We start from the raw sequence: 27273 nt of genomic DNA on the forward strand, positions 1-27273 counted from the left end.
GCATTTAGTCGTGTATAAATAAACCACAAAGTATCAGCTACGTTAAGCTTTAAATGTTTACTTCCTACAACACCAAGTTTATTTTTCTACTGTTTTGTTGCACATGTAGGTTAGGGACCTCTTAAAGCACTGAGTCATATACATGCAAGCAAGCATCACGATGCGTGATGAGAAATGGTTGGTATAAATACGGGCACCTACGCCAAATGTAGAGGATTAAGATTAGTTAAGACTAAGACTTACTCTGAACACTAGTGTAACACTCATCCTAGGAACAAAGCATACGCGACATTACTGAACGATGAGTGGCTCCTAATCTCTTTAAACTACATCAAATTAATGTGTGCGCTCTAAACACAAGTTACTTCTACAGAAACGTGAGTCATTTGTTAAAACACGCAATTTACTTTGTCTGCTTGTTCTTAACGCATACACAATCTATGATGAGACACCTTTGACCTCCGTGGTTTACAAAAGTTAAGTTTAAAATATAGCTGGCAAGTGACACACTGCTCTTACTGTAAAAGGGCACCCAAGAAGACTCAAATAATTAAAGAGTAACTTTAAAAATGAAAGGGCAGGCTAAGCTTTAATTTATGTTGTAGGTAAAAATTAGCACAGCTTGAAACAGTTAAATTGCCTATATGGTAGGCTTAACATCTTGTGAAAGCTAAGTTTGTACTAGTTGTGTAATGTCTGAAAGATAAATAAAAAAAAAAGTAAAATAAATTGACAGCTGTCAATAAAATATTATACTTTCTTGAATGCGGCTTCAGAGTAAATGCTGACATACCTCGTGTTTATGGAAAAATTAAAAATTACAGTCATTATTGCAACCACAAAGTTAACCAAGTAGGGGAACACCCCTTTTCATGACCTACCCATAAATATTCTGACCGACATGAAAGAGAACAGAAGGAAAGTAGTCTTAGAAAGAAGGAGGGACCCAGGAATAGAGGCAAGCAGCCAGTAGAAAACCCACTGACCAAAGACTCTCTCAATCCAGCCTTCTCCATCCAAAGCTCAGGACATCAGCACAGCGTTTCCACGCTCCCGTAAGTATTGAACAGACTCGTGAAAGCCTTGGGAACTAACAGGGGATACTGATGTGTGGCTGTTTTTTTAATGATAGAAGACAGTGGCACAAATGGAGGTGAGTGAATTAGATTCAACTGATGCTTTTTGCCTTTTACAAATGGCAAAATATTTCTTATTTTAAAAATGATTGGAGAATAAGATCTAGAAAATTGTTCTAGACAGGATTGCAATGTAGACCAAACTTTCAGTGTCTATCCTGTTTATAGCTTTGCCCATATTTGACCATTTGACAATTTTCCTAAAAAATTATTCAGTTAGATAAATTATCTAGGTATATAGTATAACTGAGCAGTAAAGCGTGTACTCAAACAGCCATTGTGCAGGCATTCTATGTGAAATTAGGTGTGTTTAATATAAACCTAATTAAACCAACATGAAAACATCCCAGAAGCACAAACCTTTTTCTTGTTCATGTTCCTGTGAATGAACACTGAAACATAATGTGAGTAAATTAATTTGAATTTAATTTAATTTTGCAAGTTTTTAGATGTGTTTGGCAGCAATGACTCATAAACATCGACTTTCAGTCTTTAAAAAAATCAGATTTTCTTGATTAATAAAAAAAATTGCTATTGCTTTCCGATGTGAAAAAATCAGTAGTTACATTGTTGAACAAAATTAGGAGTCTGTCCTTGTCTCATTCTTAACTCTCAATATCCTGCTTCCTTTTCTACCCCAAGGTGGTGGTATTGCAGGGCAATGACCCTAAAAACAGCCACACTTGTTTGTGAACTGTAGTACCCTTCATTACTGCTCACTGCAAACGCGTTCGCTAAGAGCTTACAGCGTAGCATGCAAGCATCTCGGCTGTAAAAGGAGTGAAGCTGTGATTCACAATTATGTGGCAACACTGGATTTGAAAAGAACAGAAGAAATATCAGTCTTTCGCAGCAGAGGAATAGGATGAGGGATCAGCTGACCAAGTTGAATCACAAAACATTCCAGGGATATCACGTATAGCTGCATGGTCCACAGGCTTTCGTTTTCATTGTGTTGTTGCATTTAGGCCAGTTTTCTATGGATTTCCTGGATTTCCAAGTTTGTATTGTGATTGCTGAGACCTCTGACCTGCCCAAAGTTTCTAAGAAAGTGCAACTTCTATTCACAATAGCCTTTTTTTCTTCAGTGACATTAGGTCAGAGACCTTGGGGTCAAGGACCATATAAAACCTGCTGTGGGACTCTTTGTTTTGGCTCATCTTGTTCAGATTGTTATATCTGGTTGAGCGAAGACAGCTGCCCTGGTCCACTACACACAACGTCATGTGACATAGTGGATGTCAGGAGATTTATTTTGCAGTGTTACTAAACTGAGGGATGTGTGGTAATGTGGAAAAGACGGCACGTTCAACTTTATTGGTGGTCAAGCTTATGGAACAGTGATTATGTGAGGTTATTTACCTTTAGGGCCTAAAGTTTAGGGCACTTTGAAAGAACTCCTGCCTTGTTCATTGATGTGTTACTATAGCAATATGTACTGCCCCTGCTTATTATTCAGAGAAAGAGACAAACAGCTTTTCACCTGCATTATAAAAAAATACACACACACACACACACACACACACACACACACACACACACACACACACACACACACACACACACACACACACACACACACACACACACACACACACTCATCTCAGATCCTCATCTAAATGCAAGTGAAAGTGTGTGTGAAGTAGGGATTTTGGGAGCTGTCTGTTCCTATTTTCTCTGAGCTTTGCATCGCTGGAATGCCGAGGTGCAGTTCTCTGTAAGGAAACAGAAGGACGAGTTTCCCTTGAGCTGCAAAGGATGGAGGAGTGGAAGACCGATATAAATGGACATGGGGGGGGGGACTCCCTGGAGTTAAAAATTGACAGAGGTGGATGTTTGCTCTGAAAGTCACTTGCAGAGAGATGCTTGTGTGTTTGAAGAAAATGGGTCATTTTTTTTCAGACCCTGTTTGAAGGAGTCTTGCTAAATGCGTTTGGCAAGGGGTTTGCTTTTGGCAAGGGGTTTGCTTTTTTTGCAGCTGAATAGTCAACAATATGTGATGAATAGCAAGTGATAATGTATCCAAATATGAAACTAAGCAATCAGTAAATTGTAAAATGTACAATGCGAACCCTGCAGGGGTGTTAAAGTGGATTTTTATTTTATTTTTTTTTTTTTTATAATTTGTTTTTATTGTTATTTTTTTATATTCAATAGAAGGGAACATAGATATCGACAACAATAACAAAAAGAAAAGGCAGATCAGGAGAAGTCAGGGACCATTATCAAAGAGTTGAAATGCTTTCCACATACATGCATATGTAAAGAAAAAGAGTTACATTGTGCTATATATCTGTTGTCTTTTTTGTCCTCAGCAAGGTTACATAGCTGCTAATACAGGAGGGTTATTAGCAATTACAGAGTGGTAAAAAAGGAGAGGGGGGACCCTCATACACACATATACGTCCACACACGTGTGGTCAGAAAAACAACAATATTACATGAGAAGGTATATCATTTCAAAGCCAAGTATGATGTCCAGTTTCTCCAGTACTTTTCACATCTGTTAGAGGCGTGTCTTAATGAGAAAGTCATTCTCTCCATAGCATAAATCTCCTGAATAATTTCTACCCACTCAAAGAGAGTTGGGGATTCTGTGCTTAGCCATCTCCTAGTTATTGCTTTTTTACTACCTGCTAATAGAATTTGTAAGAGGTATATATCCTGTTTTCTCACTCCAGCTGGTATGTTTCCCAAGTAAATGACACTGAAATCAAAATCAAGTTCAAAATTAAGTATTGCTCTGATCTCCTTTACCACCTTTACCCAGTAAGTGGAAATGTTTGGACATTCCCAGAAAATATGAAAATGACCTGCAGACATATTACCACACATTCTCCAGGTGTTAAAGTGGATTTGAAGGATGCTTTTAACAGAAAAAAATGTAAAATATATTTGTGTGGTACACAGACACGTGGTTGTCCTTGCTCTGTAATATGTTAAATAACTGAATTTTTTACTCAAGTTTTTTTTAGTATATGCATGCGAAGTACATGATTTTGTGAAATTAAAGTACAATGTCTGAAATTCTTCTAGCAGTGGAATTGACAGCTTATTTTATATTTATCTTTTGGCTGCTGTCTAAATGGCAGGAATCTTTCTTATTCCTTTTGAAGAGTGTGTGCTTCCTGCTCTTTAGTCTCACTGTTTGATGCATTTTGTTTTCTAAAGGGCCATTGAAGCAACATGGAGCTTTATGGAAGGGCCGTCATCATCTTCCTCCTCCCACTCATGGCATACATGACAGAAGTTCCTCCTGGGTGTAAAATTCGCATCACTTCCAGAGGCTTGGAGATGTGTAAGACATTAGATGTTAGTGCTCAAATGATATTACCAGATTATTGCGCATATAGCTACAGCCGTATATACTCAAATGTACATTTTGTTGTGCTTTCTTCAGTGAAGCGTGAGGCGCAGAAGTTTGTGGAGGAGGAACTGGGGAACATCACTATGCCAGAGATGCATGGCAAAGAAGGAAATTTCCAGTATTCCATTACAGAGTTAGTGACGTAACCACTACCTGTCTGCGTGTATTTTTAGTGTCCTTTTGTGTTATCCTGCCAAAACAGAGACTGTTGCATTGATTTCTGAATTCAATACAAATGCAAAATATTAAGGCCTTTCACCTACGAAATGAAGCATTTCACTTTGAAATTGGCCCAAAAAAGGCTAAAAGCAACATGACTAGGAGAAAATCAATTACTAATCTGAAATCAGGTATGATAAATCAGGCAAAAATAATGGAGTTTATAAGTAGCTGATTTACAAAGTAAGAATTAGCATTAGAATTAGAGGGACAGTTGCTACTGCTAAAGACAGCAAGTGAGGTTTGAAGTCTATGGATTTGTTGGTCCCAAACTAAGTACTGGGCTTAGTTTGCTGGACTGAGTTTGTCTGAGTTGTCTACAGTGGCTGGAGATCAGCTGTGAAAAGAAGTCCATCGTCCTTAATCAGTGTCTTTAACCATTTCACAGTGTGAATATAGCTGACCTGAACCTGGTTGCTAACCTGAGCTTCCAGCCTATATCTGGACTGCTCTTTGAGGTGCAGAACTCATCCATCGCTCTCAACTTCCAGAGACGAATCCTCTACTGGTTCTTGTAAGTTTTTGAGGTGAAACTTGCTTCTCTTCAGTGGACACCCATCTGGTTTCCTCCTTTACTGATATTAGCAAAATGTATGATCATCCTGCAGTTTGGATGGTCTAGTCTGTCATCTAATGAGCGGAGCGCAATGTTATGAGAGAACTGAATACGCTTGTAGTGTACATGAAGTGGAAGTCCTCATTTATCACCAAAATCCAGCAGACATTTAGTGTGTGTGTGTGTGTGTGTGTGTGTGTGTGTGTGTGTGTGTGTGTGTGTGTGTGTGTGTGTGTGTGTGTGTGCGCGCGCGCGCGCCAAAGACTAGTTTCACACAAGCTGGAAGAGGAAAATCCACCTCTAACATAAATACAGTGTATTTTGTCCTTCATACATTAGTTTTACAAATTTCACTGGATTTATGAGGTCGTTAAAGAATCAAAAATGAAATTTGCTACAAGTAAACAAACTCTACTGTTGGAAAAGTGTACATTGAATTAATGACAATGATCAACTTCTCTGTAGTTTTTTATACTTGCAGTTTTTTTATGTAAACTTTTGTGTTGACAGCTTCTGTTTAGCTTGCAGTTGTCTGTTAGCTGTAAGTTAACTAGCTAGAGATATTTTGAAGGTGCTCTCAGCTGTGATACAGCCAGCTAGCTAACATAAATCTGTTGATCACTGTCACAATTAGGGCTGGGTATCAATTCAAATTCCAAGAATCGATCCGATTCCGATTCTGAAGATTAAGAATCGATTTATTTCGATTTAATCCGATTTAATCGATTCGATCCGATTCGATCCAATTCGGGGTTTAGTGTTATTAAAAATGTATTTATTTGAGCTGTTTCCTGATTATGTACAGAAGCAACATGTTAAAACTAGTATTATATCAATATTAATCAGCAAAACGTTACTGGTAGTTGGTAGTTATTGATGGCTGGAAGACTGGTGAAAAGGGTAATCATAAATCTACCTTCAAGAAAGGTAATCCAGGACAATAAACAGAGGACATCTTTGAGGTGTCTATATCTGCAACAGTGGACTCCTACTGGGACACTAACCAGTGCATTATTATTATGATTGAAATAATTAAGAAGTCACCCAAAAGCTGTTGCTACCAAATGCATTTTTATTTTAAAAGTGCTCACACTTAATAAACTGAAAGTATAAAATATAAACGTGTATTTTTCTTTAAAGTGAGATTATAAGAACAGAACTCTCACGTTACGGTCCCCGACCCCTCCCTGTTGGGCGTGTGTTAACGTTGTCTGCGTCTACTCGTCTGCGTCTGTGTATCTCCGCGGGTGCGGGTGCGTCTTGTGATAATCCTCACCTGTGGCTCGTCTCGTCATCACGTGGGGTTTGTCTACTTAATGTGCGCTCGCGCAGCGTCCTGTGCTCATTGTTTGAGTCACACATGTTCTATGTAAACGTGTTTTATGTGCGCTGTCTGCGCTTCGGTAAATGTAATAAACGTAACGATTTGGAAAGTACAAAGGATTCTGTCTCGTCCATCGCCTTGCGCCCAACGTTACAAGAACATTTTTAACTTTTTAAAACTGTAAAAACACTGGGTAAACTGTCAGTGACATGGACTAACTGTAAATAGTCACTGACACTGGATAAACTGTCCTTCTGTTTTTAGATTGTCGATTTGACTATCGTAGTTACCGTCACTGTCCGACGCCATGTTGTTTTACAGTTAGCTAGACCGAGCACGCCTGCGTGAATTCAGTGACGAGGCGGGGGTAAAAGTTCACTAAAAAATCGATCTTTGGACGTACGAATCGATAATCAGATCATCATACGCGAATCGATTCTGAATCGGAAAATCGATTTTTTCAACACAGGCCTAGTCACAATGTCAAAATCCATTCATTTTTTTCATAGAGAACATTAGCTTAGACCTAGATCTAATATGGGCAAGATGTGAACTAGGATGTAAATTCTCTGGTCTTTGAAATTTTTGTCTGTAACCTTCAACCTGAGATTTTTCCAGTTTTGCCCCTTATTGGAAGAGATTAGCTCTTTTTCTGTTTGTAATGCTGGATCCTTCAGTTAAGCTCTGATCCACAAGAATGGTTCTGATGAGAACCATAATCAAGTCCAACCCATAGGCCATATATTTGACACCCCTGCCATAGTCTAATATCACTATATCAGTAGCTGATAGCTGAATTTGAGCAGAATGCTCTCTAAGAGGTGTCCCCTCTCTCCCTCAGCTATGATGAGGGTGCCATCAATGCCTCTGCAGAAGGTGTTAACATCTACACCGCCCTCCATCTTACCAAAGACGCAGTGGGCCGTCTCAAGATAGCCAACGTCAGCTGCGACGCCTCCATCGCCAGGATGAGGGCCAAGTTTGGAGGAACCTTTGGGTACTGGACCTCACGCATGAACAACCAGACATTGATCGATCCTTTTTTCCCACTGTCAGATCGTCTTAAGGGTGTTTGTGTTCAGCTATACTATAAGCCTATAATAAAGCTTAGTCAGCATTCCAATGTAATATATATTTAAATCCTTTGATGTCCACAGGAGGGTTTATGACTTTGTCGCCACTTTCCTGACCACTGGAATGCGCTTCATCCTAAATCAGAAGGTTTGTTTCCTGGCCAAAACTCATGTTCTTACTCTTATGTGTTGTTATTAAGACGATGTCATATTTACCGAGCTTGTGGATTTATTTTAGATTTGCCCGTCAATGGATCATGCTGCACTAGTGTTGATCAACCAATTACTGGACACCATTCCAGGTCAGACTTTGGCTGTTATTATATACAAGACTGTGCCACATCCTCAATATCTGTGAATGGTTGTGTGTTCTTCCTAAGATGCTTGTTTTTATTTGTGTATTTATTTATATATTTTTTTATTTGTGATGCTTGTATTTATTTGCAGTGCGTGCAGAGGTGGATAAATATGTGGGCATTGATTATTCACTCCTGACTGAACCTTTGGTTACCGGCTCTAGTCTTGATATGGATTTCAGGGTGCGTAGTTGTTCAATTATGACAAAAACCTGGTAAACACTCAAACCAGTTTGTACAGTAAGAGCTGGCAACATACCTGGCCAGTTTATTTGTTAGGTTTTTTCTTCTTCTGCCTCATAGTCTTCAACTTTTACAAGGAAGTAAATCTTTGGCTTAGTGTGGTATTCTCCAAGAGGTGTACATGAGAATGGTATTGATTGATGTTGTGTTCAGTTGCTTTTTCATTAAAACTGTCTTTCTCTTCCTGCAGGGCATGTTCTATGATCTACACAATGAGGATGATACTATGGTGAACTATGCAGTGAATCCTGTAGTGAGAGAGTATGACCGAATGATCTATCTGGCTCTCTCCGAATACTTTTTTGACAGTGGACTCTACTCGTATTTCAAAGGACGCGTTTTCAGGATGCACATATCAAAAGAGAGAGTAAGATCTAAAACTCGTCTGCCATTTATGTTGAGTGAAAGAGCACAGAAATTACATTTTTTTTAATCTGTTTAGATGCCAAAGGACTTAGAGATGCTTCTCAGGACCACCTACTTTGGAGCCATCATGATGTTGGTGAGATGTTGGTCCTCTTGAGTTTAACATCTCTGTACGTTATGATGAGCAGTGTCCAGACAGGGAAACCCATTGCACCGATCTGACACCGGCAGTGTTTGTACTTGCTTTCTGTCTGTTTCAAACTCTTTTCCAGAACCCGGCCCTGATGGACGCTCCACTTTCATTAGAGCTGGAGGTGACCTCTGCCCCCAAATCTAGCATCAGGACTTCAGGGGCCACTGTGGCTGTCCACGCTGGTGTCCGAGTGCTGCTGCTTCCCCCAGGAAAAGCCCCCATTCAACTGAGCAGTATGACTATGGTAAGAACAGGTCTTAATTCACTTGTGTTAGGAGTAGTGTAGATCAACTACATGTTCAGAGATGCTTCCGTCATTGAAGAAAGTAATCTAATGCAAAATCCTTTTTTTCTGGTAGGAGTCTAAGTTCATTGCCAAGGTGTCCATGAAGGGGAAGAGACTGGCTATCCATCTGGACCTGAGAAGGTGCAAACTTAAACATGGAATGACGTTCTCTGTCCTCTCCTGCCTAATTCAGAGGACATGCACTGCACAGTTATAGTTATGCATGTTGAACATATTTTCTATCTCCAGGTTTAAAATTTTCTCTAACCAATCTGCTTTAGAGTCATTAGCGGTAAGACCTATTTTTTTGTCCTTAAATGTATAGCTTTATGTGAACTTTAAATCTAATATAATAAGTGTCAAGATTTTTAAGTTTTTGATCATTGGCTAAATCTTTCTAGCTGATTCCATTGCAAGCTCCAATAAAGACTCTGCTGCAAATCACAGTGGTGCCCCTCATCAACAGTAAGTGACACAATGACCATTTACATTTAAATGCATAGTGTGGAATTTGCTTTCTGTGGTATAAAATCAAGCAAATAGTAGAAAAAAAAACATAATTAATCTAAGCGTTTCAGTTTGAAGCAATTGAACATTGAAAGAATGCTGAAAAATAACGAGTTGCATTTTTCTGCTGTAAATGTCAGATTACACTAAGAGAGGGGTACAGATCCCTTTGCCTGATGGTATTGACTTCATTGAGGAAGTGGTCGAGTATAACAGTGTAAGTCTTCACTCTTAACTTTTGACTGCCACAAGTAATACACTGTTGGACTTTTGAAGACCATAGCCAAATAGATTTTCAGTCCAAGAGTGCCACTTTCTGTGGCTTTTACTGCAGTACGGTTTAATGACACCCTCACTCTTTTTCATTTACCAGGGTTACATCGTTGTAGGTGCCAACCTGCATTTCAAGAGTGGCTTGAGGGAGATGATCGAGAAGAGTCTGTCTGGCGATGATAATGACTTTTAATACATGCTACTACAATAACAACTCACACCTTCTATAAATACTACACACAGCACCAGAATCATGCAAATATAATGTGCCTAGAACCACTGAATTCCTGACTAAGAGTTTATTTGTAAATTGTGCACATATCCAATAAGAAACATCACTGCATTTTTAACGTATGTATATATATATTCTCCATTGGTCGAAAACATGTATCTACAATTACTAATTCGTTAGTTTGTAAAACATAAGAACCTGTACTTGGTTTGAATAATTCCTTAAACTTAATGCATCAGATGTTGCAATGTCATCTTAAATTACAACAGATTAAAAGGTGTTGACCATTTATTTTTATTTATGTTTACATAACATTTTCAAACTTTGTCATGTGTTCATTTCATTAGAAAATGCATGGAACAAAATTAAGGTATGTATAAAGTAACCGTTTTTATATGTATAAGGCACAAACATTTGTATTTTTAACACTCCAAGGATTTCTGTTCTTTAGAAGTGTTCATAGCACATACACAATTTATTGAAGGTTTGACCCAACTGATCTAAGGATACCCAGTAATGTACATATACTTTTCTGTCATGAAAATTTTAACTTGTGCTTATGATGACTGACTCTACAGACGTTAAACCTTCCACTGAAACCTTCCACATTGTTAATTGTCTGATATTTAGCGAAAGTTAAAATCAATAAAAACTTAAACACTGTGGCGTCTAAGCTCCCAGTGATCCAAATTCAATGCAAATCTCAAAAGATTGTGTATAAACAACAAGAACAAACTGACGAAAACCCCATTCCAATAATCAGGGAAATTTTTAATATAAAAATCAAACAACAATTATGAACACAGACAGTGGAATTCAACACGTTTAGGGAACCCTGAGCAACGATCCACCCACAAGAAAGTAAGATTTTCAGCGCAGCGACCCCATTTCCTTTCCTTCTTGCGGTCCTTTTGGTCATGTGTTACTCTAATAGACAGGATCATTTTTGCAACTATTTAAAATTAAAGGCATCAGCTAGGTGAAGCTGTACAGAAACACATACCATTTTCTATTCAACAGACAAATAAACCATGTTAATGTCAGACTTGGTTAATCCAGATTACATCTGATGAATGCCGGTGATGAAACTGAGTATCTAGTCTTAGCATAACTTGGTCAGCATTCGCAGCATCATTCTATGGCATTACATTCAGAGTGGATACCAAATAGAAACAAAACGAAAAAGAAAAAAAATACCAGAACACAAAGGAAGAAGAGAGCAGGCATCCCAAACACAGCTGAGCATTTAACGAGACTGATGATTCTAGGACAGACAGGTAGGGACAGGAATATGTGCTCGGTGAAGTTCAAGTTCTTCTCACAGTGAATCAGTGCAAGTGCGAAAGCGACAGCAGCAGACCCCCCCCCGTTCACGCGTTAATAAGGCTGTTTGGTGAGGAAACGGCTGAACATGGCGTAGGAAGCCATGGGTTTATCGGTGGGAACCATGTGACCAGAACCCTGCAGAGCAAGAACAAGAAACCTCAAAATATATCACAGAAACAAACACTAAAATAAAAGAAGCTCAATTAAGTAAACTTCAGCTGACACAACTGTTGGGTCTAAGCTCAGTGCAGAGGTGCCAGGCTTACCTTGATGGTCAGGAAAGCTAGGTTTGAGAACTCCTTGACAAACCCGCCCACCTGTTGACTCTCGCCATTGAAGTAGAGCCACGTCCTGCGCTTCACCTGGACCTGAAGGAGACCAGCTCACAGTCACCAGCCTGGCGGAGCGATGGCGGAACGGAGAAGGACAAGAAATGGAAAAGAAATGGAATCAAAACGCTTACCTGTTGCTGAAGGGATTCAACAAACCACTCGTCTCCCAGGAAATTGCACGCCATATCCACGTCTCCGTTGTACACCAAGATTCGGTATTTCTGGCAAGTTCAGGAATTTGTTTAGACGTTACACGAGGAATGTGATAAATGATTTGGTCTTCACATAGCAACATCATCGGAGTCATTCATCAATACATAACTGGTCTTGTATGGGGTCTACAAGATTGAAGCTGAAGTTCTCGTGTGCCAAGTTATATCTTTTAACATCAGACATTAAACATGACTCCCACCTAAAACCCTTTTGTGGTGCCATCTAGACTTAATTGAAGAGCACATCTTGGAGACATTACAGGAGATGTTTCTGCGGAGGTCGTCCACTCACCAGTGCTCCTAGCAGCTTGAGGTACTGTTTCGTCACATCCATATAGAGACGATTGTAGTTAAGGTTCACCTCGCCACTGTAAACCAAGTGAGATCAGAGATTAATGATCTTTGCCTCCAAAATATCAGACTTTTGGTGAAACTCTTGGCACAGCTCAAGTCTCTTTTAATAATTCAGGTTACTTTTAAAAAATTGTGATCAGTAATGTAGACCTAGGTGAACCCTTTGGCCTTCAGTGGAATAGTTTATCTTCTGTAAAACTTAAGGGTTTTGGTTAAAAGTGATTAAAGTGATGTAAAATATATTTTACATGAAAATTTTCTACAAGAAAATGCTGTCTGGGATATGACACACAAGATGTTTAATATATATACTCTTTAAATTCTGGACCAAAATGGAGAACCGTGGTACCCACCTGCATATCTCCCAGGCGAGTGCATTGGGGGAGATGTGAAGAGCAGCTTTGACATAGGGGTTGTTCAGGTACAGGTTAGATGGTGTAGAGTTTGTGCACGGAGGGTCAAGTTTCACCGATTTGAATGCAGAGGCCGTTGCTCGCAGTTTCTGGCAAAGAGTCCATCGTCAGTGATTGGTCAGTAGTCTCAAGATGCACACCAAATAAACAACCAAGCCTAGCAAAATCCTAAGTTAGGAATGTCAAACTATACTGTAGTGATCTGTGAGTTACTATGCACCTGGTTCCATGAAGTAGAAAACCTGTGGTTGATGAAGTTATTGCCCAGGTCACGGAGCACCAACTGGTCATTTTCAATGCTAAAGACAGGTCAGAAAAGGGGGAGAAATTGCCTACATTATGATCTAAAATATGGAATTTTAAAATACATTTTTAACTGTTTACATTCCTAGAATAACTCGGCAGCTTTTGGGGAATTAAGGAATTTGTTATAATCTTACTACAACATGTACCCATGATCTATGCTGTCCAAGTACAAGCGAGTTTGACAACTGTGGTACTTGTCTTAGTGTTATCACCTTGGAACTTTTAACAGGGTTACAAAACAATGATTTGGATCTAATCATTTCTAATATTTGTCCATCAGTGACAGTAACACACAGCTTGTATGAGACGCAATATGATAATTTGTTCATTATTAAAATAATCATGAAATAAGCATTTTGATTTTATTGATAAATATGTCCATGTTCAATTAACTTCAAATCCATCCCATGAAAACACAAGCACCTTGGTTGTTAACCCCAACAGTTAATTTCTGTGAGAAGACCTTGACCGAAGGAGGAGAGATCCTCACCTTGGTGCAGGAACCCCCCCAGGACATGGAGCATACAGGTTATACATGTTCAGTCCAGATTTGTAGACAATATTATCCACCAGTCCTACCTAAAACGAAACACACATAATGGTCCATCAAGCAATGACTGCTCCATTAAATCAGTTACATTGGAAAGATTTTCAGAGGCAACAGGGAGAGAAATACTTACGTTGTATGAGCATTCTGGATCAGGACTATTATAAAAGTTACATTTTGAATCTTTGCAGCAAGAATTCTGCAGATCGGTCCATAAACTGAAAATATAAAATGAGACATTACTGCCTTCTCTTTGAAACAGCTTGATGGTAATATTCAAGGACCAAGAAAATGTATCATTGAGAAAATGCCTTTTCCTACAGCTAGCAAAGTAGCCTAGGAGTGAGTTCCCAATCAGATACTGTGTTCAGTCTTGTGAAATAGCATTTGAATGGACGTTAATGAGAAGTCTTAACATGCAATATATAGAAATATACCACTTAAAATATTGCAAAACAATCACGCTCGAGTCCAGAGGAACTCCATTTGTAAAATGATCTTGGGTATTTGTGCTCAATCTTGGATTATTGAACACTAATTATTGCACCAATTTCTGTTAAATACTAACGCTTAGGAAAAATACCTTGCTCCAAGCAGTCCGTGGTAATATGCAAAATAGACCAGAGAATTGTCATTCAGCTCATAGCTTGACATGCCATTCCCAACAGCTATACCCTAAATGGGACAGACACACAAAAGTAACATCACATGTTAAAACCTGTAGGTTTAGGAAAAATACCAAAAAAAAAAAACAATTCTTAAATTTGTATCCACTAAACCTCTAACCTGAAGATTGATGCTGCTGTCTTCCATAACTCGCTCAGCCAATGTAGGGATGTAAATACCTCCATAGCTCTCTCCAGTGAGATAAAACTCATTCTTACTGTACTCTGGGAAGAGCTTGAAGAATTCTTTCAGGGCCAAGTAGTTGTTCATTGATACCTACAGGACAAATTTGGTAAATAACACTGCCTATAAAACGCACAGACACACAAAATAAAGTAATAAGATTCAAGTGTGAACACAACACACCTCTGTATCGTTTGTGCTATATTTCTTGTCATCTGAGTAGGAAAACCCGACCCCTGCTGGCGACTCCAGGTACAGCATGTTGGCAATCTGAAAATAACTCACTTGGTCAAGTAAACTTACATAACTGAATATTAAATTAATTTCCCCATGTAGTCATGGGCAACGCAGTGGCTTGGTGGTTAGCACGTTTGCCTCTCAGCACTGGGGTCTTGGGTTCAAGTCCCTATCTGAGTGGAGTTTCCATGTTCTCCCTGTGTTTGCGTGGGTTTCCTCCGGGATCTCCGGTTTCCTCCCACAGTCCAAAAACATGGAGGTTAGGTAAATTGGCAGTCAAAAAAAAAATAAAAAATCTCCCTGAGTGTGTGTCTGTGTCTCTATGTTCAATAAAAAGTAGTGTCTGTGTCTGCGTGCGTGCGTGTGCTTGTATGCCCAGTGGTGGATGGTGCTTTGCCACTAGGGTCTGTCCTCTCTCCCCTTCCTGCACCCCATTCAGTCCCCCAGGGGGCTGTGGCTTCCGGTAGAGAGTACGCTGTGCGCAATTGGCTGCCGCTTCTCGCCGGTGTGTGTGTGATTGATTGTCTGTGACTTGTACCTGTGTTAAATTGTAAAGCGCCTTGGGAATCTGGAAAAGGCGCTATATAAATCGAACGTTCATTCATTCATAGTCCATAAAGAAATAAAACATTTGTATTACATGTGAGTAAGGGTGGAAGTCTAAAACAAAATACCCCATTTGCTCTGCTAATGACGTACATAAAAAATGCTGAATAAAATGCTTTTATACCTTATTCCAAGAATAAGGATTGTAGTTTAAAGAAGAGCCATCATCTTGGATCTGTAAAAGAAAAGATGACCATCTAGACTAACTGGGTAATTTGAGACAAAACATTATGTGCAACTCCTGGAAATAAAACATCTGCATTTAAGGAAGTTACTTTGAACATCTCTTTGAGAAGTTTAACAGCATTTGTGATTTGAGTTATCATTACACGGTTCCCCAAATGAAATGAAACAGAGAAGGAACGATAAACCAGGAAGCTATTCATGTTCTCACCAGAAAAGGCCCATGTTCTGTAAGCAAGCCATCCAAGGAACTGCACCCTGGGCCCCCATTCAACCACAAAACCACCGGGTTGTTCTTTGGGTCATTCTGGGACTCCACAAACCTAAACAATGTTAACAGCAGCATGTTTACAACTATAATAAAGGACAAACACTCTCCACATTGCTCATTTATGATGAGGTGCAATATGAAATTCTGACTTCCAAAATACATATATGGACAAAGAACCTCTGAAACATCTCAAAGGCTGCAAGCCAACATAAACCCACCAGTAGTGGAGGTGCTTGTTCTCTGCCACGTTCAGATATCCAGAGTACTGTTTGAAGCTGGGCTGCTTGGCAAGACCAGGAAGATATTTGATCTCATCTGCATCTGGGGCTCCCAAACCTCCCACTACCAGCAAACAAACCACCAGTACACGAATCTGTGACATGGAGGAATACCTTGGTGTTAGTGGTCAGAGAGAAAAGTAAACACATGCTCACAGGAAGAAAAACAAACAACTACAATGTTTTGCAAGAATATGTTAGGAACACCGGTAGCTGGATTACTCGATGTTTTCAACTAGCTGGTTAGCTACAGACCATTATGATTTAAACAAATAAAGGAAATAATGAAAGTATAAACGCCCAGGCGGGTCACATTGTGGGACATAACGCTAACATGTAGTTGGGGACAGAAGATTTCTTACCATCGCGTCTCTTTAACAGCACTAGAAAAATCATGCATAAGTAACCCACAAAGTCACGTGACACGATTCCCGTGATCAGGTCACATTGCTAAAACAACCTTCCTAATTCAAAATAAAAGTAACGATTTTTTACTTAACATATTGTATATTTATTTATAAATACAAATTGATACATATAATGCATTTGTAATGGTTATGTGACTTAAATAATAATTCAATAATGAGAAAACGAGAATACTGGTTAGGACTTTTTCTGTGCTGGGGAGCTACTTCCGTCTACAAGGCCTCGCTAAGTCGGTGAACTTCTGCTTTCGTTTGCGCAGCTCGAGCTTCACGTCGTCAAGTCCCGAGTTACGACAACGTGGGATCTCATAGGTCAGCAAACAAACTATTCACGATAAAGGTAATAATAGTGTCTTGGCCATTACAAAGCGGCGAGTTTAAAACGCGTAATTCAACTCCCCCCGATCTTTTTTATTAGACAGCCGCGCTTTAGCTAGTTGGCTAAAGGGGCTAACGCTGAATTAGCCTGCGAGCTAAGTGTATTTAAACCCAAATCATAGTTAAGGTCGCGCGCCGTAGCGCTCGTGAAAAACTCGAGGTTGAACAACGAGCGGGAAAATAACGAGCGGGAAAACAACGAGCTGGCTGGCGGACGCGTTCTCGCAATAACATCAAAGTTGTATTTAGACCACCAGGACAACATGGCGCCTGGCCGCTCGGTTGAAGTCGCCGGTCCGTGTTCGTTTAGCCCGCCGTGTTTCCGCCTGTCGTCGCCACTGGCGGCCTGCACATAAGATCTGTTGCGAGGGAGTCTTCAGGGTCGTGGGGTGTTTTGTAGTGTTATGTAGCCTTTTATTGAGTTGTTTTCAACGGACAGCCGGCAGTGCTTTTCGCAAAATGGCCGAACTCTGTCAAACGTTGGTTGTGTGTCGGTGTGAGCGGTAACGTTGGAGCAGCAGCGCCATCACTTTCATCGCCAACGAAGCCGCCGTCGCTGTTTAATTCTGGGATCTTATTATGCATCTATTACTTTCTTAAATAAATTTATATTAACAATCATAAACAGTGCCTCCCACATCAACGAAAAAGCTCAAATAATCCGTCATCAAAATAATACCATATTATTAAACACAATCTTTAAATCAACATTTGAATAATACTGAGGCGGTTTCCTGTACGAACCCTAAATGGATTCCATTGAGTACAATGTATTAAACATGTTACTTATAACATTTGTGTCGCTACTGGTTATATAATGCATCAGTGAGATTAATATAATGCATCAGTGAGATTAATGACTGGCCAGTCACTTTTAATTTTCTTTTATATTTATTGCTTTTAAACGCGTCTCTGAGTGTGTTGCCTGTTATTGGAGCGTCGTGGGCTTGTAACTGGTAACCAATTTTCTTTTCTTTCAAGGTTGTTACCTTTAATTTCTAGTTTCATTCTTTAATGAAGCTGTCTTTCGCATCAACAGCTCAAGGTTTCATAACGAGAAGTGCATCACTTGGAACATTTGGGGAGCATTTTCATATTTCCCCCATCATTGCCACATTTTGGATAAAATTTTGGATGATGCCTGTTTTCAGGTTGTCCCGTCACTGGCAATGATCTTGCATTCATATTTATTCTGGTACTCTATATTTTTGTGGAGACACTGACCATGAGTGCCTGTTCAGGACAAGGCATGGTTTGGTATTGACAAATGCACGAGTCGTCTGACGTTTCTCAAAACACGCTGCATGTTTGCACCCTGAGCCTTTCAGCAGCCGTTTTCCAATAAAACCGGAGTTATTTCGGGATAGACACCAAGTCTGACACAAATTAAAACTTAGTAGTAGTAGGCTATTAATAGAGATGTGCTTATTTAAGCATCTATCTGCGTGAGTTTGTAAATGCAGAAGGCCTACTAGAAATAGTTTCTCATTTTCATTCTCATCGATCCTTCAGCAGTGCAGAGATATTTATTTTCTCCCCAAATGTTGCAAAAATACTTCAGTGTATTTTATTTTCCCAGGCATTTTAAATCTGTGGAATTTCTCTTTTCTTCCTCTGTGTTGATGCCCTGACATCTTCAGGACCTACGGGAAAAATAAAATCTTTAAAAGAAAGTCCAAAATTTTGTATAAAACCACCTGCAAGTGAGCAAGCAGGCGCTAGGAGCAGAAACTAATATCGTCATGACGCACAGAAGAAGTCGAAGTGGATCTCCGCCTTCTTATGGCACCAACAGCAATGACCCTCGCGACCTGGAGAGAAGGATTTTTGTCGGGAATTTGCCCACCGCACATATGGCTAAGAAGGATATGGAGGATCTGTTCAGGCCATATGGGAAGATACAGGGTTAGTAGTCAATGTACGCCAAGTCTTAAGGAATAGGGGAATTTGGTACTTGATTGACACTGGGGCATCTAAAATGAACATTAGTGACTTCAAACGTCAGTTAAGAACTGAAAGTAGTTTGGCTGTGAAATCTGAGTGGTGTTGCAGTTTGTGTGAATGAGGAGCGGTTTTGGGACAAAAGTCCATGTTTTTCGTGCATAAAACTGTTCCCTTTTGCAGCCTTGTCCCTGTTTCGCGGGTATGGATTTGTACAGTTTGAACGATCGGAGGACGCAGAGGCGGCTAAAGCAGGACATAATGGTCGAATTTATAGAGGTTATAAACTAGGTAAGGCCTGGTTAGTGTCTAGACACATGCCTCATTTCCCTCAACGCATACTGCACATGTAATATGTAATTTAGCTAACTCTTTAGCTAACTGTTAAGCTAACTGGTAGAGCATATATATGATCTTATTCATGAGCACAGGTGCATGGCGTAGACATTTGATAATACCAAAACGGATACCTCTTACAATTGAAAAGCACACTGATGGTTTGTTACTTTTGCGTATGGTTGGAGATAAATGTAATGTTTTGTTCAGCTTTCAGGCATTTATAAGTTTCCACTCTTTCCTCAGAGGAACACTGGCCTCAACAATCTTGTGCCAAGTGTTCATTTATGAATCAGGTGGCTTAACATGCAGAATCATTGCTTAGTGTTAGAGGGTATTTTATCATGTTAGTTTCTGAATTTCAAATGACTTCTTTATAATTATTCAGTAAGTTTCAATGTGAAGTTAGTTAGCTGCTGAACGTCAGTATCATTCATGTCCTGCCTGTTGTTTTCCCTCAGTTACTAAGGTATGAATTAATTTAGTGGGAGAGGTGTGTCAGATAGCACATCTAGAGAAAATGGTCTTCACTGTTTTATGCAGTACCAAAATAAGTGCCTAGATGTGGTATGGGAGAGGGCTCATTTGTCCAAGAACAAATAGTCATAGTTTTCCAGAAACTCAATTATTTCTCATCTAAATTTTTCAAAATGCGTTAGAAGAAGAAGCTGTTGGATTTTCCCTTTAATGAAAAGACTCTTGAGAGTCCGTTTTTCTTTCTTTTCTTTTATAGTGGTTTTGTTGAATCTTTGGATTGGTCTATTTTCAGATGTAAATATGGCAGCGGAGAGACGACAGAAAGCCAGGTCAAGTCCTCCACGCAGGTAATGTATTGTTGGGAGTATGAGTGAGGATTTTGTGAAAGCATTGGTAACATCTATTTTATTTATTTTATTTTTAATATATCTTAAGGCACCTTTTTTGGACCAAGCTGCAAAAATGACAGGCAACACGAAATTGGTTCATATTCACGGACTTCATTTTCAAAATGTGTTTTTAGTTGTTTCAGAACTTGCTGAAATAAAGTTGAAAGGGCAATTTGAGTCTACTTCCCTTGGTGTTCTTGTCTCTTAACAGTGTGTTACTCATTCTGTCGAGAGTTTACGCTGTACACACAAATGGCTGTTAAATTTACAGTAACTGCGTATTTTCGTGAATTCTTGCGTCAAAATATTCGTCTGAGGCTATGGCCAGTATAAAACGAAAAATAAAGCACACTTATTCTTTTCTCCAGGTCTGATGTCAGTAATCAGTAACAGCCTTGCGAGGGTGGGATGTGGTCTGAGTTTTAGATACATTTGGACAAACTGCGTAACAGATTGCGTAACATTAGGCCTGCTGCTGGCGTTCACGTGAAATAAAATGAATTCATCGCTAATAATTTATCTTTTGTATCGTCTGCTTCTTCACGGTCTGTCAGTCGCGCGATATGTCTTTAGAGGAATGGTGGCACGTTTCGTGTTCAGTGGATTCATCAGTTGTCGTATTCAGCATGCAAATGCGCTTCTGAATCTAAATTGATTGAACATTTTGAACCGTAACATCAGAAACAACATGTTCTTATTTGAAATGATTTTCATCAGTAAGGGGAAAAAATCTCTAATTTCTGGAAGGAAATGCTTTTTTTTATTATTGGACATCATTTTGGATCCATTAGGTTAAATATTACAACTTTCACCTCGTGATTCTTCCTCGTTCCTCAATGACAATATCAACTCATATTTTCACTGAAGTTGTTTCATTTTCTACGTCATGAGATCATCTTTGCAGTAATTGTTTCTGGCACTCTGTTCCGTCCATAAAATGTATGTATTGCATAAATTGCCTGTGAACATCAATTTAAATCATCTGTGAGTATAAAGTCCCCAATTTCCGTGTAGCTTTTGAATAACATTAAAGAATACACCATCTCGCGTTTTATTGACCTGAACCAAGTTCATGGCATTTCCCAGTTCCTTTGCCTTCTGTACTAATCGTTATTTGCCCATCCAGGCCGCCTGCTTATGGGGACGGCAGAGAGCCCCGTCCTCGCTCCCGATCCCCAATACACGGCCGAGATGCCCGCGAACACCGGGATGGCAGAGAGATCAGAGAGCACCCTCGAGAACCACGTGCTGGGCCGCCTCGCGATCAAGAGGACGGTCGCTACAGGACCTCAGAGGGTCGAGAGAAGGATCCTCGAGAGGCTCCTTACAGGTGGGTGACAGTGCCTCCCTTTCACGTGGACAGTCGTTTCCTTTTGCGGTACTCCTGTTCCTACATTATACGTGCTTGAGGCTTCACCGAAAAAGCTGATGCATATTCAGGGTACCCGCGGGTCCTTAAAAAGTCTTAAAATGTCTTAAATTTAGTTTTCCATATTCAAGGCCTAAAAATGTCTTAAAATGTCTGGAATTTTATGAGGGGAGGCATTAAATTATTATAAGTGTGCGTTGCTCAGTTGTTCTGTTTTATTTTATCGACGATATGTATATTATAATTTCCGCAACAGCCGTATACTCTGCATGGTAGATGGCGCGATGTGAACTTTGCCGAATCTAGCGCTAGGATCATGCAGAAAATAACCGGTCCAGGGTCCTAGCACTAGATTCTTAGCTCTGGAGTACACGGCCTCCGTTCCCCGGTCAACAATTTTCGTTCGACGACGCCCCCCCCCCCCACCCCCCCCCGGTCAACGATGTGGAACACACCTGCATCCCCAGTACAGGGTTCGTACGGTCATGAAAAACCTGGAAAAGTTATGGAATTTGAAAATAGCAATTTCCAGGCCTGGATAAGTTTTGGAAAAATAAAAAATACTCAAATGTTTTGGAAAAGTCATGGAAATTTGCTTGACACAATAAATGTATGTTGTTCTGATAACCGGAAGAAAAAATTTATAAATATAATATAGCCATTTTTTTTCATTGTGCGGACCGCTAACGTAACTTCACACATTAGTTCACTGCGTTAGTGTCGGACTCCAAGCGGAGCTGTAGATTGTACTTTGATGTAAATCAGCGTAATGCTGGTAAATGCCGATTAAACAATGACTGCTTCAGTTGGACAAATACAAGCTATGGCTTGTGAAAGACAAGGACACGGGGCGTGCAAAATGTGCACGGTTAACGATGGGGTTAGAAACTGAAAAGTCCGTCATAAAGCAGTTTTCGTCGTTAAGCGCGACCCTAGATTTAGATACGTTTTGATCGTAAACACAGTAGGCTATAGAAAAAAAACTAACGATGTCCTCGTGCGTACAACGCAAGAAAGAGCGATCGTGTTGCCGAGATGGGCTGCAGTGGAGCCTGTGCTGCCTCAGCTTATCGTACACAACACTCCACAACACTCCACTGTGCTGCCACTGCTCCTCCGTGCACGCGCGAAATAAAAAAAAAAGTAGGTCGTAACTCCGGTTTATATTGATATTGAAAATACGGTAAATGTTTATTTTTCAATTAAATCACGTGGCTTGTAATTAATTTATGATATACTGTGGAATTTTGGCCTGGATTTTTTCTTATTTTTCATGTCTACCCATATGTTTAGAGAATGTATAGTCATTAAAATTTGCCTCAAAGTCATGGAAAAGTCATGGAAAAGTCATGGAAATTGATTGTCAAAAAAGTGTATGAACCCTGCCAGTAATAGTATTATTTTTTCTTGTGAGAGATATTAAAAAGGTCTTAAAAGTCATTGAATTTGAGATTAAAAAATGTGCAGATACCCTGAATATTATACGAACCCATTAGCAGTGGGTCTGCAATCTGGCAATCTGATCACAGGTAACATTATCGTACTTTATTATTCTTTTTATTTATTTTTTTGCTGTTGCAGAGATGAAGGTTATGACCGATTTTACCGTGGTGAGTATGATCCCTACCGCAAGAAGGAAGATCCATATGCGGACCGCTACAGGGAGCCCTGGAATGGACGGAGAGAAGCAGAAGGTTGGCCTGCTCCTTCAACTGCCCCTCTCACTAGTAGAGAATTAGGCCCTGTGGGTCCAAAAGGGGCCTTGATGAGCGCATCTTAATGCCTCTTGTCCGTGTGGGTGTGTAGAGGAGCGTGTCCGTCCCGAGGAGCGACGGAGAAACGAGCTGTATCGGCAGTACTACGAAGAGCTGCAGAGACGCTACGACGCCGAGAGGCCTGTGGACTGCTCCGTTATCGTAGTCAACAAGCAGCAGAAGTAGGTGCCTTGATTTGATAATGTACAAAACGGCTCTCGTTTTAGTAACTTGGTAGCGTTGGACGGTGGACTCCTCAGTTTAAGCGGGCATCAATAAACTTATGGTCATAACCTCCAAAACCAGGAAGAGCTGCTGAAGAAAACCATGCTTGACGACGCATTATGTTAACGTGTCCCTCTTCTCACCATGCGAAGGGAATACGCGGAAACGGTGGGCCGGAAGGTGCGAGATCTGGGCATGGTTGTGGACCTGATCTTCCTCAACACGGAGGTCTCCCTGACCCAGGCTCTGGAGGACGTGAGCCGGGCTCGCACCCCCTTTGCCATCATCATCACCCAGCAGCACCAAGTGCATCGCTCCTGCACAGTGAACATCCTCTTTGGCACGCCGCAGGGTACGAGATCCTCGCCGCTCCATGACCCGTAATAGCTGTTCATTTGTCTAGAAGTCATTAAGCTAATGGTAGATTCATTCCAGGAGTCGTTAAGATAATGGGTTTTACTGTTTGCAAATTCAGAGCCAGGCTTGTGGAGCCTTCAGGGAGGATGTCAATTAAATAAGTCTGAAAATACGGACATCTTTGAGCCACTTTCTGGGTTTTTTAGCCTTTCTGAAAAGTTCGGAAACTTACGAACCCCCTTTTTGTTGTTGTATCCCAGAACACAGGAACATGCCCATGCAGGACGCCATGGTCTTGGTGGCCCACAACTATGACTCCTTCAAAATGGAGAACCGTGCCAGGGAGCGGGACGAGATCGCCAGGAAAGCCGCCAAGATGGCAGACGATGTGCTGATGAGGGAGCACGAGAGGGACGGCCATCCAGTGTCACTACTGACTGCCATCACATTGCTGTCTGAGGGCAGGTGTGTTCACAAAAATGTGGAAAATATTTGTAAGAACCTGTAGATAATTGTTTGATTGGATTTTTTTTTTATTTGTTTATTTTTGATCTAAGGTTCCTGACTCCTGATGAATTGACAGGGCTCATTAACTATCTGCAGGACAAACGTGATCGTCTGGTCCAAGGTGGCGCTGAATCTCACCTGGGTAAGCTTCAGCAGAAGGCCTTGTGGGTCCAGTTATTACAAGTCTATTGTAGTGCATTGTCTGTAACGTTCTGCTGTTTATTTATACTTACCTAGCATTTGTGACATTTTGTAGCATTTGGCGGGAAAAACCCCCAAACATTTTGCTCTCTCCTTTGGACCACTAGAAATGTTTCTGTAAGCTGATGTTACCCTTGTGTAAATACATGTAGTTTAAACTCTGCATAAGATTTGCTTTGTTGCAGTGTATTGATCATGTCTTTCGAGGGTTACGGATTCAATGACGTAGTTGCTCTTTCTCCAGTGGATTTAGTTGCTTTTGGCCAGTGTACTCCAAATGTTTTGTAGTGGCTCAGTCTTAACAAACATGGCAATGAGTCTACATTTGGCAAAATGAAAACATTTATCTCCAAAATCAGTTCCCCAAAACCAGATAACTGTTAAAACTCTTCCGTTGCTCTTGTACTGTTTCTCTGCAGGCTCCCATCCATCTGCTGTCCAAGTCACCCATGAGCCCCAGCCGCCCAGCCAGGCTCTCCCCCCCGCCCCCCACCAGACGCACCCCTCCCTCTCCACACACCCCATCCACTCCTCCCACCTACCCCCCGCTGCAACCCCCACCACCAGCCAACAGCAAGAACTGCAGGCCAAAATCCTTAGTCTCTTTAACAGTGGCTCGGGCACTTCTGCGGCTCCCAGCCCCGCCGCAGCCCCCCAGTCCCAGGGCTATGGCTCCACCTTGGGCCAACAGAGCACGGGACTGTCTTCCTCCATCGCCAGTGCAGCGATGCCCGCGCTGGCTCCAGCTCAGCCCCAGGGCATGCTGAGTCCTCGACTGGGCATGAGGCCCCCCGCCGGACGCATGGCGGCTCCACAGAACCTCCAGAGGCCTGCTGTGAGCACAGGGACTGGGATTAACTTCGACAACCCCAGCGTGCAGAAAGCCCTCGATACGCTTATTCAGAGTGGGCCCACGATTAACCACCTGGTGAATGCTGGAAATGCTGCAGTAGCACCCAGACCTGGCCAGGGCATGGGGCAAAGCTTGGGCCAGGGCATGGGGCAAAGCTTGGGCCAGGGCATGGGGCAAAGCTTGGGCCAGGGAATTGGGCAAAGCTTGGGCCAGGGCATGGGGCAAAGCTTGGGCCAAGGAATTGGACAGGGATTAGTGCAAGGAATGGGCCAAGGGCCGCCACCAGTGTCCCACTATTCCCGTCATTATTGAGACCCACGCACAAACTTCTGATTACAGATTTAGTTCTTGACGATGGCTTTTCCACTCTAAATGTTATGTTCTATTCCTTATTTAGTAATGTGATGACAGACTTTGTTTTTTTTTCCTCCCCCGATATGTACAAAAATTGGTGACTTTCAGTTTTCAGTGGTACCAAGTAGGAATGTAATAGATGTCAATCCTTCATGCAGAATGGGGAAGTCTGATCTCATGAGATTGATTTGAATATTTACCTCATCTCGTTTTATATAAGACTCACTTGTACATATCATGTTGTAATTCAATAAATGAGTTTTGTGACCTTTTCTCTTTGTTTACATTGAGAGTACATAAACTGAAATAAAGACTTTGTACACATCAGTAATAAAATGGTATTAGTTTATTGCATTTTGTGCTGACGAATCTATAAAATGGAATGGAAATTTGCCAGAAGCCATATAGATAAAGCATTTGAAATGTAAAACTACATTTTTTTTCTTTTGTACCATGAAACACAATAGGTAATATTTATCTCTTTAAAATATTGAAGTTACACTGACACAAAAAATAAACACTTCAACACTAGCCATATCTATATACAGAACCCATTCCCACCCTAGCCCATGGTCCCTAATGATTTTGGTGCATATATACATCTGCACACGCATGCACACACACGCACACGCACATGCACGCGCACACAAATGATGAACACAGTGAAACAGTGTGATAGTTGGTCTATACCAAGAAAATAATAAACATCTAACATTCATGTTTAATATTTGAAAATCTTTTTTTTTTTTTTTTGCCTACACCCATCCTCTTTCCAACATTCACACAAAATGTTTTGCGCATTACTCATGAATCAAAAACAAGCTTGATCGACTTGGTCTGCTCATGTTAGGTCCTTATCAAAAAATACAGTATCTTCTTAATGAATTAGATTAACGTTAGGGAGCATTAAAGTGGTTCTTTTTAACTGGTGTAGTTAAGAATCATATATATTTCATAGAATCATATATCTTTTGGCCAAAAATTTGGACACACCTTCTCATTCAATGTGTTTTCTTTATTTTCATGACTATTTACATTGTAGATTCACTGAAGGCATCAAAACTATGAATGAACACATGTGGAGTTATGTACTTAACAAAAAAAGGTGAAATAACTGAAAACTTTTTATATTCTAGTTTCTTAAAACAGCCACCCTTTGCTCTGATTACTGCATTGCACACTCTTGGAATTCTCTCAGTAAGCTTCAAGAGGTAGTCACCTGAAATGGGCTTCAGGTTTGCTTTAACAGGGTTCATTAGTGGAAGCTCATTGAGAGAATGCCAAGAGTGCAAAGCAGTAATCAGAGCAAAGGGTGGCTATTTTGAAGAAACTAGAATATAAAACATGTTTTCAGTTATTTCATCTTTTTTTCTTAAGTACATAACTCCACATGTGTTCATTCATAGTTTTGATGCCTTTAGTGAATCTACATTGTAAATAGCTATGAAAATAAAGAAAACACATTGAATGAGAAGGTGCATCCAAACATTTGGCCTGTACTGTATATATATATATATATATATATATATATATATATATATATATATATATATATATATATATATATATATATATATATGTATAAATATATAAAGATATGTTTTAAGATAAATTTTAACTTTGAATCTGCTACTGCAGGGATTAAAACTACTCTAATGTAAA

At 40.3% G+C, this 27273-nt stretch overlaps 3 protein-coding genes across 9 annotated transcripts; 2 read left to right on the forward strand and 1 right to left on the reverse strand.

The window, feature by feature from the left end:
• The first annotated feature begins 252 nt into the window (after positions 1 to 252).
• Positions 253 to 10420, forward strand: pltp (phospholipid transfer protein). Of its 2 annotated transcripts, none has more exons than XM_077013951.1 (17): positions 253 to 377; positions 1007 to 1153; positions 4308 to 4434; positions 4537 to 4636; positions 5111 to 5236; positions 7444 to 7599; positions 7760 to 7823; positions 7914 to 7977; positions 8123 to 8214; positions 8465 to 8641; positions 8717 to 8776; positions 8913 to 9077; positions 9193 to 9260; positions 9369 to 9411; positions 9521 to 9584; positions 9767 to 9843; positions 10000 to 10420. In XM_077013951.1, the coding sequence occupies exons 3-17, from the start codon at positions 4323 to 4325 to the stop codon at positions 10090 to 10092; spliced, it is 1461 nt and encodes a 486-aa protein (XP_076870066.1). In that variant the 5' UTR covers positions 253 to 377; positions 1007 to 1153; positions 4308 to 4322; the 3' UTR covers positions 10093 to 10420. The 2 variants fall into 2 exon arrangements, with proteins under 2 accessions (XP_076870066.1, XP_076870065.1); XM_077013950.1 differs by having other exon boundaries at positions 255 to 377; positions 1007 to 1055.
• Positions 10421 to 10881: 461 nt separating this feature from the next.
• On the reverse strand, positions 10882 to 16716 carry ctsa (cathepsin A). Its single transcript, XM_077013952.1, has 15 exons — positions 16408 to 16716; positions 15986 to 16140; positions 15708 to 15819; positions 15438 to 15488; positions 14654 to 14740; positions 14408 to 14563; positions 14205 to 14296; positions 13755 to 13839; positions 13565 to 13653; positions 12989 to 13067; positions 12709 to 12857; positions 12294 to 12369; positions 11921 to 12010; positions 11724 to 11825; positions 10882 to 11592 (listed from the first exon to the last, which is right to left on the reverse strand). The coding sequence occupies exons 1-15, from the start codon at positions 16408 to 16410 to the stop codon at positions 11509 to 11511; spliced, it is 1410 nt and encodes a 469-aa protein (XP_076870067.1). The 5' UTR covers positions 16411 to 16716; the 3' UTR covers positions 10882 to 11508.
• Positions 16690 to 25883, forward strand: ncoa5 (nuclear receptor coactivator 5). Of its 6 annotated transcripts, none has more exons than XM_077013944.1 (11): positions 16691 to 16810; positions 18489 to 18753; positions 18973 to 19080; positions 19895 to 19949; positions 21118 to 21321; positions 22942 to 23054; positions 23167 to 23296; positions 23492 to 23691; positions 23957 to 24161; positions 24254 to 24345; positions 24824 to 25883. In XM_077013944.1, the coding sequence occupies exons 2-11, from the start codon at positions 18591 to 18593 to the stop codon at positions 25567 to 25569; spliced, it is 2016 nt and encodes a 671-aa protein (XP_076870059.1). In that variant the 5' UTR covers positions 16691 to 16810; positions 18489 to 18590; the 3' UTR covers positions 25570 to 25883. The 6 variants fall into 6 exon arrangements, with proteins under 6 accessions (XP_076870063.1, XP_076870059.1, XP_076870060.1 ...); XM_077013945.1 differs by having other exon boundaries at positions 16692 to 16782; XM_077013946.1 differs by lacking the exon at positions 18489 to 18753 and having other exon boundaries at positions 16692 to 16810.
• The last annotated feature ends 1390 nt before the right edge of the window (positions 25884 to 27273 follow it).

The sequence above is a fragment of the Brachyhypopomus gauderio genome, chromosome 8 (genome assembly GCF_052324685.1).
Source record: "Brachyhypopomus gauderio isolate BG-103 chromosome 8, BGAUD_0.2, whole genome shotgun sequence".
Taxonomy (NCBI): Eukaryota; Metazoa; Chordata; class Actinopteri; order Gymnotiformes; family Hypopomidae; genus Brachyhypopomus; species Brachyhypopomus gauderio.

Bases quoted from the DNA above. Each gene is read 5' to 3' on its own strand.
- ctsa (XM_077013952.1), bottom strand. The intron at 15,489-15,707 runs GTGAGAACATGA...TTTCTTTTACAG, and splicing joins CAGAACATGGGCCTTTTCTG to ATCCAAGATGATGGCTCTTC. The intron at 13,654-13,754 runs GTAAGTATTTCT...GTTTCGTTTTAG, and splicing joins ATCCAGAATGCTCATACAAC to GTAGGACTGGTGGATAATAT.
- ncoa5 (XM_077013944.1), top strand. From the start codon at position 18,591: ATGACGCACAGAAGAAGTCGAAGTGGATCTCCGCCTTCTTATGGCACC. The intron at 23,055-23,166 runs GTTGGCCTGCTC...GTGGGTGTGTAG, and splicing joins TGGACGGAGAGAAGCAGAAG to AGGAGCGTGTCCGTCCCGAG. The intron at 24,162-24,253 runs GTGTGTTCACAA...TTTTGATCTAAG, and splicing joins ACATTGCTGTCTGAGGGCAG to GTTCCTGACTCCTGATGAAT.
- pltp (XM_077013951.1), top strand. From the start codon at position 4,323: ATGGAGCTTTATGGAAGGGCCGTCATCATCTTCCTCCTCCCACTCATG. The intron at 5,237-7,443 runs GTAAGTTTTTGA...TCTCTCCCTCAG, and splicing joins CGAATCCTCTACTGGTTCTT to CTATGATGAGGGTGCCATCA. The intron at 8,642-8,716 runs GTAAGATCTAAA...TAATCTGTTTAG, and splicing joins TGCACATATCAAAAGAGAGA to ATGCCAAAGGACTTAGAGAT.